Source organism: Phyllobates terribilis, unplaced genomic scaffold (assembly GCF_046119375.1).
Source record: "Phyllobates terribilis strain yellow unplaced genomic scaffold, ASM4611937v1 Scaffold_11__3_contigs__length_659146591, whole genome shotgun sequence".
NCBI classification, from domain to species: Eukaryota; Metazoa; Chordata; class Amphibia; order Anura; family Dendrobatidae; genus Phyllobates; species Phyllobates terribilis.
Genome location: NW_027362771.1, coordinates 631,139,765 through 631,152,468, shown reverse-complemented (window position 1 = coordinate 631,152,468; position 12,704 = coordinate 631,139,765). Strand labels below are relative to the sequence as shown.

At 43.0% G+C, this 12,704-nt stretch overlaps 1 protein-coding gene across 3 annotated transcripts in view; it reads right to left on the bottom strand.

Annotated features, from left to right (window-relative positions):
* The window catches only part of LOC141167152 (NXPE family member 3-like), an 82,075-nt gene that overhangs the window by 29,223 nt on the left and 40,148 nt on the right, over positions 1-12,704 (bottom strand). For 2 of the 3 annotated variants that reach the window (XM_073654541.1, XM_073654540.1), the window contains exon 2: positions 10,977-11,468. In XM_073654541.1, the coding sequence (XP_073510642.1) occupies positions 10,977-11,432 (456 nt within the window). In that variant the 5' untranslated portion in view covers positions 11,433-11,468. The remainder of the gene's footprint in view (positions 1-10,976; positions 11,469-12,704) is intronic. The other variant, XM_073654542.1, reaches the window with a different exon arrangement.

Sequence of the window (12,704 nt, the reverse complement as noted above, 5' to 3'; positions counted from 1 at the left end):
AAGAAGATGACCTGAAGAAGTTGAAAAAGAGGATATACAACAAGAAGACAACCACCAAGATACAGAAGAACAAGAGACAGAAGACCAAGAAGCAGAAGAACAAGAAGCTGCAGAACAAAAAGCAGAAGAACATTAAGCATAAGACTAAAAATCAGAGCAAAAGATATTATCTAAATTATAAGCAGAAGAAGACTAAGCAGTGTATGGGAGTGGGTCCGTTCCTCCTCGTGGTGCCCCTGGAAAATACCTGCTTCTGCAGGCAAAACTGAACGCGGACAATCCTGTTGTAAATCTTTTGTGACAGGCAGAACAGAAGGTATAATCTTCAAACTTTTATAGATAAAAACTACAGGAATGCCTGTCACAAATAAGAATATGATGATTAAGAAGATTATGAAGAAGATGAAGAAGTAGAATATGAAGAAGAAAAATAGTTGAATAAGAAAAATATGAAGAATGTAAAAAAAGGAATAATGGGAAGAAGGTGAAGAAGAAGATGAAGAAGGTGAAGAAGAAGTTCCTTCATGTAGAATTAACCTACAAGGAAAAAAAGAGTTTATTTTCATTCCGATATTTGTGTCCCATTGACTTACATTTTTTTCCGATATCGGAATCGGCGATATCCGATATTTTTTGGGTATCGGTCCAATCCAATCCGATCCGATGGTTCCCGATATCAGAAGGTATCGCTCAACACGACTGCTGGCATTGGAAATGCTGCCTTTTAGCCTGGTGGAGACGGAATCCTTCCGCAAGCTTATGGTGGTGGCCATACCTCAGTACTCGGTCCCCAGCCTACACTATTTTGCCCAGTGTGCCATCCCCGCACTACACAAGCACGTGTCCCAAAACATCTGCAGTGCCTTCATCAACGCAGTTACTGGGAGAGTCCACCTGACAACCGACACGTGAACAAGTGCTTGTTGCAAGGGACGGTACATCTCCCTGACGGCACACTGGGTAAATATAGTGGAAGCCGTGACCCAGGCGGACCTTGGGACGGAACACATCCTCCCCACACTGAGGATTTCGGGCCCTATGTCAGTCAGAGTTGCCCCCACAGTGTACAGCTCCTGTGCATCCTACTCCTCCTCCTCCTCATGTTCTGCCTCCATCTCAGATATCACCACATCAGTTACAAGCAAGAAGCACTGCAATATTGCCTCCGCCAAGTGGCAGCAGGCTGTGCTGAAACTCATAAGCTTAGGTGATAAACCTCACTCTGCTTGTGAATTATGGACAGATGTGAAAGAGCAGGCAGATCTGTGGCTGAGACCGCTGAACCTACATCCAGGCATGGTGGTGTGTGACAATGGCCTGAACCTGGTGGTGGCTCTGAGGCGAGGTGAGATCACACAAGTACCATGCCTGGCTCATGTGCTTAACCTCATGGTACAGCGGTTTCTTAAATCGAACCCCGAGTTGCCAGATCTGCTCGTCAAAGTAAACCACTTGTCAGCTAATTTTCGGAAGTCGGCTACAGCTTCCGCCGCGCTTGCTGTGTTGCAGTAGCGTTTGCAGCTTCTGGCCCACCAAATGGTGTGTGATGTCCCCACATGTTGGAACTCTACCCTCCACATGTTGCAAAGGATTTGTGAGTAGAAGAGAGCAGTTGTGGAGTTCCAGCTGCAACAAGGCCGTCGGTATTCAGGTCAGACTCCACACATATGACCTCAGAAGTGGACCTGGATGTCTGACATATGTACCATCCTGACTAACTTTGTGGAGTCCACCAAGATGGTGAGTGGTGATGACACCATCATTAGCATCAGCATCACACTTGTCTGTCTTTTGCAACGCTCTCTGCAGAGAATTAAAGAGGAAGCATTGCAGCCAGAGTATGATGAGATGGATCAAGAAGCCGTAGCGGGCGATTACACACAGCCCAGCCTCATCTCATCCCACCGTGCATTGGGGGACAATGAGGGAGAGGAGGAAGAACAGGAGCTAGTATCATGCACTGTAGACTGTAGTACCTGTGCATTTTTCATACCGTCGGTTCAGCATGAATGGCCTGAGGACGGGGGGGAGAAAGAGGAGAAGGAGAGCATGGTCAGTCGTCATCTTGGTGAGGACACGGAAGTCTTGCCTGTTACCAGTCTGGCACGCATGGCTGACTTTATGTTAAGCTGCCTTAACCGTGACCCTCACGTTGTCAAAATGTTGGGTGACAGTCATTACTGGTTGATGATACTATTAGACCCCCGCTACAAGGAGAACTTTCACTCTCCTATTCCTGAAGTGGAGAGGTCTACAAAAATGGGACAGTACCAGAAGGCCCTTGCTGCAGAACTGTTAAAAAAATTCCCGTCTGAACACGCTAGCGGCAGAGGTCACAGTTCGTTGCCCAACCAAGGAGTACATGCGAGAGAGACGTAACTCCAATCCAGGAGAGGCAGGGGAACACTGTCAACATTCTGGGACAGTTTTATGCGACTGGCCCAGCTTACAGGCCCTGATCCGTGGGGTGCTCTCACAAGGAGTGGAAAGTTTCAAAAGATGATGAGGGAGTACCTTGACGACCGTACCAGCGTCCTCCGTGATTCCTCTGTGCCTTTTAATTATTGGGAATCCAAGCTGGACACTTGGAATGAACTCGCTCTGTACTCCTTGGAGTTCCTGGCCTGGCCTGCCGCTAGTGTGTTAGTGGAGCGTGTTTTTAGTACCGCTGGGGGAATTATAACTGATAAGTGCACTCGCCTGTCAACTGACAATGCTGAAAAGCTGACCCTTATCAAAATGAACAAGGGCTAGATTGGGCCAGACTTCTCATCACCACCAAATGACAGCAGAGTAACATAAAGTCAAATCCACTGTGTTATTTTGGGAGGTATCTTCCCATGCACCGCTTCACACCCACAAATGGGTATACACTTCCTCATTTCGCCTGTTTTTTGCTTTTCCCCTTATCCTCCGATTCCAACACCACTATAAAACCAGGATGACCGTGGTCCGTGTTGCCAGCATTGCAAGTTCCTCCGTCCTAATTTTTGGCAGCTTTTGCTTGGAAGGCATAGGCAAAGACAATGGCAGACCCAATCCCCAATAATGGGAATAATGTTTTTAATATGCTGTACTGCATGGCTCTTGTACGGGGCATTGCAAGTTCCTCCATCCTAATTTTTGGCAGCTTTTGCTTGGAAGGCATAGGCAAAGACTATGGGAGACCCACTCCCCAATAATGGGAATAATGTTTTTAATATGCTGTACTGCATGGCTTTTGTAAGGGGCATTAAAACCGTCTTGTTAAGCTACTGTGACCTCCATGTCTCTTCCAAGGGGCATTAAAACCGTCTTGTTAAATTACTCTGAACTTCACCCCTCTTCCAACAGGCATTAAAACCGTCTTGTTAAGCTACTGTGACCTCCATGTCTCTTCCAAGAGGCATTAAAACCGTCTTGTTAAACCACTCTGAACTCCACAGCTCTTCCAAGGGGCATTAAAACCGTCTTGTTAAACCACTCTGAACTCCACATCTCTTCCAAGGGGCATTAAAACCGTCTTGTTAAACCACTCTGAACTCCACAGCTCTTCCAAGGGGAAATAAAACAGTCTTGTTAAAACACTCTATACTTCACCACTCATCCAACGGGCATTAAAACCGTCTTGTTAAGCTACTGTGACCTCCACATCTCTTCCACGGGGCATTTATATTGTCTTTTAATTCCACTTCGACCGCCACCACTCTTCCAAGGGGCATTAAAACAGTCTTGTTAAGCTACTGTGACCTCCATGTCTCTTCCAAGGGGCATTAAAACCGTCTTGTTAAACCACTCTGAACTCCACAGCTCTTCCAAGGGGCATTAAAACCGTCTTGTTAAACCACTCTGAACTCCACAGCTCTTCCAAGGGGCATTAAAACTGTCTTGTTAAACCACTGCAACTTCCACTACTCTTCCAAGGGACATTAAAACCGTCTTGTTAAGCTACTGTGACCTCCACGTCTCTTCCAAGGGGCATTGAAAATGTTGTTTTTAATTACCTCTAACCTCCACGACTCTTCCAACGGGCATTGCATTTCCTCCTAATTTTAGTCAGCTTTTGCTTTTCAATGCATAGGCGAAAACTAAGGGAAAACCACTTCCCAATAATGGGTAGAAAGATTTTAGTACGCTGTAATACACGTCTGTTTCAAGGGACCATGCAGTTCCTCTTAATTTTTGGAAAGCCTTCCATTAACTGCTTAGGCCAACAGTGTATAGGAGATCCAGTTGCTATAAATTGAGAAAATGGTTTAGTTAAGGCCCTCTGACCTCCATGTCACTTCCAAGGGGCATTGGAATGCCTCGAAATTTTTGGTAGGCATTGCACTCACTGTATGCACTATAACTGTGTTGCCGAACAGCTCCTTTTGGTACAGAAACATATCCTACAAGACATGTGTGGTTGACTGGCCTGATATTGATGTGAATGGTACCTGTTACTCCTGCTCTTTCTCCTTTGTCACCACCTCATCCATCATTCATCACCTGAAGCGTTGTTTTAATGGGAGTCATAGAACTGAAATAGTAGCAGGAAAACATCCAGCGATCCTCGGAGGAGGTAGATATGCGCCAAATCGCTGACCACCTCAGGCCTGGCCGCTGGTACATACATCCGCTTGCATTCCATGGAACAGAAAGCTAAGGAGATGGATTGCCTCATGATCATGAATAATTTACTCGTTGTATAGGAGGCTGACCACTGCTGCAGTCTACCTTCTGAACTTTGTGTTGAAGCCTGATTGACCTAGGACCAGCAATCCTCTATGTCGGGAAGACGTGTTGCATCCCATTGTCCAACTGTGTCCTGGCTTCCACAATATTAACCCAGTGTGAAGGCATCAGTGAGATGGACCAACCATGGCCACATTCACTTGTCCACGTGTTTGTGATTAGGCTGTCCTTCCCACTAAATGCACTGTGGTGGGCACAGGTAATGTTGTGGTATGCACTCTTGTGTATAAGGTGCACCGGTACAAATAGGGGTGGCTGGGGACCGTTTATGGACACCCGGCCATCCCTAGACGGCTGGGGACCAAGTGTGGGCACCCGGTCGCTGGGCGGCTGCGGACTGAGTATGGACACTCGGCCGCCGTGTGGCTGGGGACTGAGTATGGATACCAGGCTGCCGACGCAGCCATGACTTGGTGGCCAGATTTTGCCTCTACATGCCTAAATGGCCCAATTTCAAGTGCAAGCAAGCAAGCAGTATGGTATTGCAGCCTGGAGGTGAGTGGGTGGCAGGCTGCGTACTTGCGCTTGCATTGCAAGGAATGAGGGAGGTACAACTGAACACTGCCCTGGTACAAGGACATGCAAGTCTGCATCTTCTGATGAGGCAAGGATCACTTTTGATGCGCACACTTTAAGGCAGTGACCTGGGTATCAGAGATGCTTCCAGGGGTCTTCCCCATGCTGTTACCAAGTTTTTTCAGCACTATATGCATGTGTCACACAGCACATGGCCAGATAAGGTTGTAAAATGTTAAAATGACGTTTCACAGTTAATGCATTTGTCACGGTTGAAAGCAATACAAAAGTGCAAAAACGCATCAAAAATGCTACTTGTGAGCATAGCCCAAGGTGTGGAGAAGTATTTTTGTTTTTGGTTATTTATTTTAACTTATACACAAGTCATTACCCTGGAAAGGATGTTCCTTAACGTATTTCACAAGAAAACAGTTTCAGTTTCATTTTTGAACGTTTTATTGTGAGCCCATAAAAGTGGCTTAATACCTCTGACCACGTTGTTGACAGCAGTGACCTGGGGGTCAGAAATGCTTCCTGGGGCAATCCCCATGATGTCCCCATGTCATTTGAGCACTGTCACTATCATTCTTGGCATTTTTTAGGCTTTCTACAGTTTGCCGGGGATGCCGCCGCAAAAATGCTCGTGTTTCCCATAGACTAACATTGGGCTCGTTGCTCGGGTCGAGCACCCGAATAACACGGTGAGCTCGGCCCGAGCTTCGAGCATCCGAGCATTTTAGTGCTCGCTCAGGTCTACTGCTGAGACTTGACTGTGTGGAAGACAGGTTGATGGTGGTGGTGGCAAAGTGACTGGAAGCATTAATCTAGTAATTGGGACAGGAAGGTCGAGCGACAAGATGTGGGTGTTTGTTGTGGCATAATTTTAGTTTGGCCACGACTATGTCCTCAGCCTCTACATGCACCATCACCATCATGACCCCTTTCCAGTCCATTGTCACGCACTTTGTCCATTTTAAATGGAGGACAATATTTTCCATGCTCATGAGAAATGGCAGATTTTGGATATATGTGATACGTCCGACAGAGAACAACGGTTTTAAATAGCAGGCCTGTAATTTGCTACTATTATTCTACACGGAGACCTAGTGTGAATAGCTTCACTGACACACTGCAACGGAACAGAAAAGCAGGCCAATATTTTCCACGTTCAGTTTAAAGTTCTGGATTTTTATCGCTGAAATATGGAACAGATCTGGCTGTATTCTGCAGTGAAAACAATTAAATGGAGCAGAAAAATAGTGTACTCTGGATTGCTTTTTAAGCAAATAATCAGGATTAAGATAAAAAAAGAAAATTGCACTTGCCCCTAATATCTGGGGCTATGTCTACATATATCTGTACTTATTAGAGCAGCAGCAGACAGGACGTTCATTGGTCCCTCTTGCGCTATATATACTGCCTTCCTGCCTAGCATTGAATTTATGCAGCTGGATTAGTCTACATATATACAGTACAGACCAAAAGTTTGGACACACCTTATCATTTAAAGATTTTTCTGTATTTTCATGACTTTGAAAATTGTACACTCACACTGAAGGCATCAAAACTATGAATTAACACATGTGGAATTATATACTTAACAAAAAAGTGTGAAAAAACTGAAAATATATCTTATATTCTAGGTTCTTCAAAGTACCCAACTTTTGTTTGATGACTGCTTTGCACACTCTTAATGAGCTTCAAGAGGTAGTCACTGGAATTTGTCTTCCAACAATCTTGAAGGAGTTCCCAGAGATGCTTAGCACTTGTTGGCCCTTTTGCCTTCACTCTGTGCTCCAGCTCACCCCAAACCATCTTGATTGGGTTCAGGTCTGGTAACTGTGGAGGTCAGGTCATCTGGCGTAGCCCCCCATCACTCTCCTTCTTGATCAAATAGCCCTTATGCAGCTTGGAGGTGTGTTTGGGGTCATTGTCCTGTTGAAAAATAAATGAAGGTCCAACTAAACGTAAACCGGATGGAATAGCCTGCCGCTGCAAGATGCTGTGGTAGCCATGATGGTTCAGTATTTTGAATAAATCCCCAACAGTGTCACCATCAAAGCACCCCCACACCATCACACCTCCTACTCCATGCTTCACGGTGGGAACCAGGCATGCAGAGTCCATCCGTTCACCTTTTCTGCGTCGCACAAAGACACGGTGGTTGGAACCAAATATCTCAAATTTGGACTCATCAGACAAAAGCACAGATTTCCACTGATCTAATGTCCATTCCTTGTGTTCTTTAGCCCAAACAAGTCTCTTCTGCTTGTTTCCTGTCCTTAGCAGTGGTTTCCCAGCAGCTATTTTACCATGAAGGCCTGCTGCACAAAGTCTCCTCTTAACAGTTGTTAAGGAGATGTGTCTGCTGCTAAAACTCTGTGTGCCATTGACCCAGTCTCTAATCTGAGCTGCTGTTAACCTGTGATTTCTGAGGCTGGTGACTCAGATAAACTTATCCTCAGAAGCAGAGGTGACTCTTGGTCTTCCTTTCCTGGGGCGGTCCTCATGTGAGCCAGTTTCTTTGTAGCGCTTGATGGTTTTTGCAACTGCACTTGGGGACATTTTCAAAGTTTTCCCAATTTTTAGCACTGACTGACCTTCATTTCTTAAAGTAATGATGGCCACTCGTTTTTCTTTACTTAGCTGCTTTTTTCTTGCCCTAATACATATTCTAACAGTCTATTCAGTAGGACTATCAGCTGTATATCCACCAGACTTCTGCACAACACAACTGATGGTCCCAACCCCATTTATAAGGCAAGAAATCCCACTTATTAAACCTGACAGGGCACACCTGTGAAGTGAAAACCATTTCCGGTGACTACCTCTTGAAGCTCATCAAGAGAATGCCAAGAGTGTGCAAAGCAGTCATCAAAGCAAAAGGTGGCTACTTTGAAGAACCTAGAATATAAGACATATTTTCAGTTCTTTCAGACTTTTTTGTTAAGTATATAATTCCACATGTGTTAATTCATAGTTTTGATGCCTTCAGTGTGAATGTATAATTTCCATAGTCATGAAAATACAGAAAATCTTTAAATGAGAAGATGTGTCCAAACTTTTGGTCTGTACTGTATATATATATATATATATATATATATATATATATAGTGGAATACTTATACTAACAGGACGTTCAATGGACCCTCTTGCTATATGCACTGCAGTCTGCTACATACACTGCCTGCCTAACTCCTGCTATCACCGCTGCATATATAGCTATATTAGTCATCAGAAAGACTGTTAGTTCAGTTATATGCGGCCAGCCAATCACTGTAATGCCACAACCAACATGGCTACAGCATTACAGTGCATGGCAGGCAAACCCTGCATGTTCATTGGCTTTCTATAGAGCATCAAACATGCAGGGATGGGACCCGAGTTCCCGACCGAGCAACCCGAAAATACTCGCCGAGCTTGTCGAGCACAGTGATGCTCGGGCGAGTACCGAACAGTGGCGAGCATGTTCGCTCATTACTATTGGGGAGTAGCTCTGCAAATAGTAATGATTTAGTGATACAAATTACCTACAAAGATGCTGAAACTGCCTAAAGCCTGTACAGCCTTGTGAGAAACATTTAGCTCGGACAATGGCAGGGTGAAATCACACTGAAAAGCACAGCAGAACTGAGATAGATAGTTATAATACTAAATAATATTTTTCTTAAACTACTACTACTTCTAAAGTTTCAGCATATTCTGTAGCCCTTTACTAATCAGAAGGGATATGTAGAGACAATATCAGACATTACAGAACCACACATAATTTAACAGATACCAAGAGGAGTGAGGTTCCTGCTGCTCACAAACGTACAATGTAGGAGGAAATAGGGGAGACAAAAGATAAATGTAATAGTGCTTGTGTTGTACGGTCCTGCCATTAATAAAAAAAATATGGTATTCACAAAACGTTGAAGAACTGGTGACTAGCACAGAGTGCTGTGTGCTATTAAGAACAAGCAAGGTGTGGACACAGATGATATGAGGGATCAGATTCTGAGAAAAGTTTGGGAAGGGCAAAGAGGGAATACTTAACTAAGTGAGGTGAGGTGAAGTGATAAACCATTCTAAATAAATTTTCTCATACAGTGCATTCCAAAAACTGGCACAGCACAAGAGAAGTCTTGGGGATGGGGGTTTAGATTATTGAGGATTTTAGTTTTAGGTCATTAGCAGAGTTGCATTGGTAGGGTGGTGGTCAGAGATGAAGGAGGAGATGTAGGGTCGTGCAGAACTGTAGAGAGGTTTGTAGGTGAGTGTGATAAGTTTATCTTCTATTTTGTAGTGGACGGATAACCAGTGCAATGACTGGCACAGAGTAGAGGCATTGGTATAGAGGTTGGCGAGGAATATGATCCTGGCTGCAAGTTTTAGGATGGATTGGAGAGGGGAGAGTTTAGTAAGAGGGAAACTATAAGGTAGAGAGTTTCACTGGTACAAACAAAAAGGAATAAGAGAGACAATAAGAGTTTTGCTGCCTCAAATGAAAAGAAAAGGTCAGATTCTAGAGATGTTTTTGATGTGCAGGTGGCACAAGAGAGTGAGTCATTGGGTATAGAGAATAAAGGAAAGATATGAATTAAATATAACCCCAAAGTGGTTGAAAGTTGGCAATTACTTGTACAACTTGCCTCTTGGGGGACTTGTAAAATAGCACATTTTTCTGCCCTGTAAATTGCTGCTTAAAACTAAACTAAAAGTTAAAGGGGTTTTCTAGTGATGGGATACTTATTCACATTACAAAACGGAGCAGTAGGTACGATGCACAGTCACTTCTTCATTCTTTCTCTATAGAGCTGCCAGAAAAAGCCAATTGCAAGGGATTTGAGTGCCCAGCTTTACTGTTCAATGCAGGTCCCAGTGGATGGATTTCTACTGATCAAAACATTAACGCATATTCTATGGATAAGCGATAACTTGTTTTCACCGGACAACCCTCTTAACGGCAACCCTCTTAAAGGCTATAGCAGGTTTTTACTATTTAATCTGAGAGCAGCATAACATAGAGCAGGAGTGCCAGAATCCAGAAATGTGTCACTTACTTCACTGCGTTTTGTAATTTCAATACAATCAGCATTTTATCAGCAAGGGATTATCAGTGACTGACAAGGTTTCACATGCAGACCAATCAGGCTAGTTTGTGTAACTCCGCCCTCACCATTGATTGGCAGCTTGTTGGCAATGTACACAGGAAGCTACCAATCATAGGTGTGGGTGTGGTTATTCACAGCTCAGCTTTCTGACCACTTCTACATCTGTAACAGATAAAACAGGAAATCTATCAAAAGTGCAGAAAGCAGTCAAGTAAGTGACACAAAGCTGGAACCAGGCTCTATGCCCCTACAATATGCTGCTTTCACAAAAATAGAAAAAAAACATGGTGACAGTTTCTCTTTAAGTTCTTCAGATTTCACGATCATTGCATAACTAAATGTGTCCTTCAACCACCAAGCTTTTTTTTAACACTTTATGCAGTTGTAACAATCAAACTTTTGTCACAAGGCTGTAACCAGAAAGAAGTAAAGGAATTTGTTTCATCATTATGTTTTCCTTACTTTTTTTTAAGTTGACTCTGAACTACTACCTACAGAGACTTATGGTCCTAGCCAACCAGCAAAATCATCATAGACGACCCACCCTCTATCTGTATTTGCCTCTTTCAAGCCTTTGAAGTCTCAAATGTCAAATATAACTGTTATTTACATGGATAAGACTTTCATTAGTTTCTTGTATTACTTTACCTTATCTGGTCGTGTATTCCTTTTCTCATTCAAAATTGCAATGGCTTCACTGGAATGCATGAGCTTTATGGAGACCATGGTCTCACCAGGCCACTGAAGAATGAAGGAAGCTGTGTAGGAGCCATTCTTGTTGTCTGTCACAGTTCCGCTCACTCCAGCTTTCAGACTTGGGGAATGAAGCTTTGCATTGAAAAAATCTCCACCATAGCTCTTTGCCCGACCTTTATGGTCCTTGGCTATGATGAGAACTTCCAAATTTTCTCCCACAATGTAGGAAGACCGGGGATGAGGTAAGAAATATTCTGAGTTCTTTGGATGGGTGGAAAACTCTAAAATTGTATTGTCCGGGGGCAATGGCCATTGAGTCAACTTCAAAAGAACGAGAAGCTCTTCATCCCAGGGATTCATCGTTGGCAATGATGCAGTAGTAAACGTTGCAGATTTACTTGCCTTCATTATGCAGCTTTCTTTCCTGTTTAGTCTGTAGATAAACTGAAGATCACCTTTAGTTAAACACTAAAGAAGTAGAAATCAAGGGAATCAAAGCTATAAGATACATGAGAAGGTTGTAAGATTGGTGAAACCCAGTATAGGCATTTTCTTCTTAGAACTTACACTGGTCTCCAAAATAAGTATTTTTTAACTCTGATTTTGCCTTGTAAGGTGGCTCCTGTCTGCCACATTCATCCAATAATTATATAGAGAAATGACTTTGCTTGTGTTAGACTGATGGGCAACAACTTGTATTAAAAGGATTCTAAAGTGTCTCACACAAAAATATGGGCACCAAACTAACACATCCCTTCCTTTTCTTGGAAGACAGTGGCCACCTCACCAGGTGCAATAAGGTGCAAGGCCTTTATATATGCAAACCATAGCAGCAGAACTCCGAACATAAATGATACAATGGACTATGGATATATGTAGAAAACCTTTATTGAATCTTGATCTGTCCAAAAATGGCACTGCAGAAAAACGTTCATACACCAATAGTATCAGAGAAATATATATATACACATGTAAAGTGATCATAATTCAAAATGCTAAAATACAGAAGGTTTATAAGTTTACAGGAGTTTATACAGTGAGTAAATTTTATACTCAAGGCAACAAATATTGTAAATAATGAGACATCATAGTACATGCCAAACTATATAATTGTAATTGAGAGACTTCCATAATCCCAAGGATGGCATGTACAAATTGGCAAGAGATTCATGTGCAAGTTACCCAGGAAGGTCTAAAGTGTCTGAAGTGCCGTCCCTAGATGTAAACAAATGACTGGTATGGTAGACGGTTTGCCCAAAAAATAATCCATTAGTAATAAAATAATATAATAATGTGGGCAAGAGACAAAGCCTCAAAGACCGAGGGACCTATGAATGCTAGGATTAGGAAGGCAATGCTATGACAAACCTGTATGGACCCGAGAGGAGTGCGTGGCACTTACCCCGATGCACGTTTCGGCATTGGGCCTTCGTCAGGGGTACTTTATATATGCAGTAGAATCATGTGAGTTGTGCACTCAAAATGAATTAGTGTCCTTATTTTTTTTTTCTTAATACCTCTATTAAAGGGTTGTGTGTCCTAAAAGTTTCTAAACAAAAAATGCTCATAGAAAAATGTAGAAAATTTAAATAAAAAAAATAAAAAATGGGCATATTATGTTTTCCCATTTGTTTGTACCCCAGTATATCATACTGAACAAGAGGCATTGTGGAAATAAAA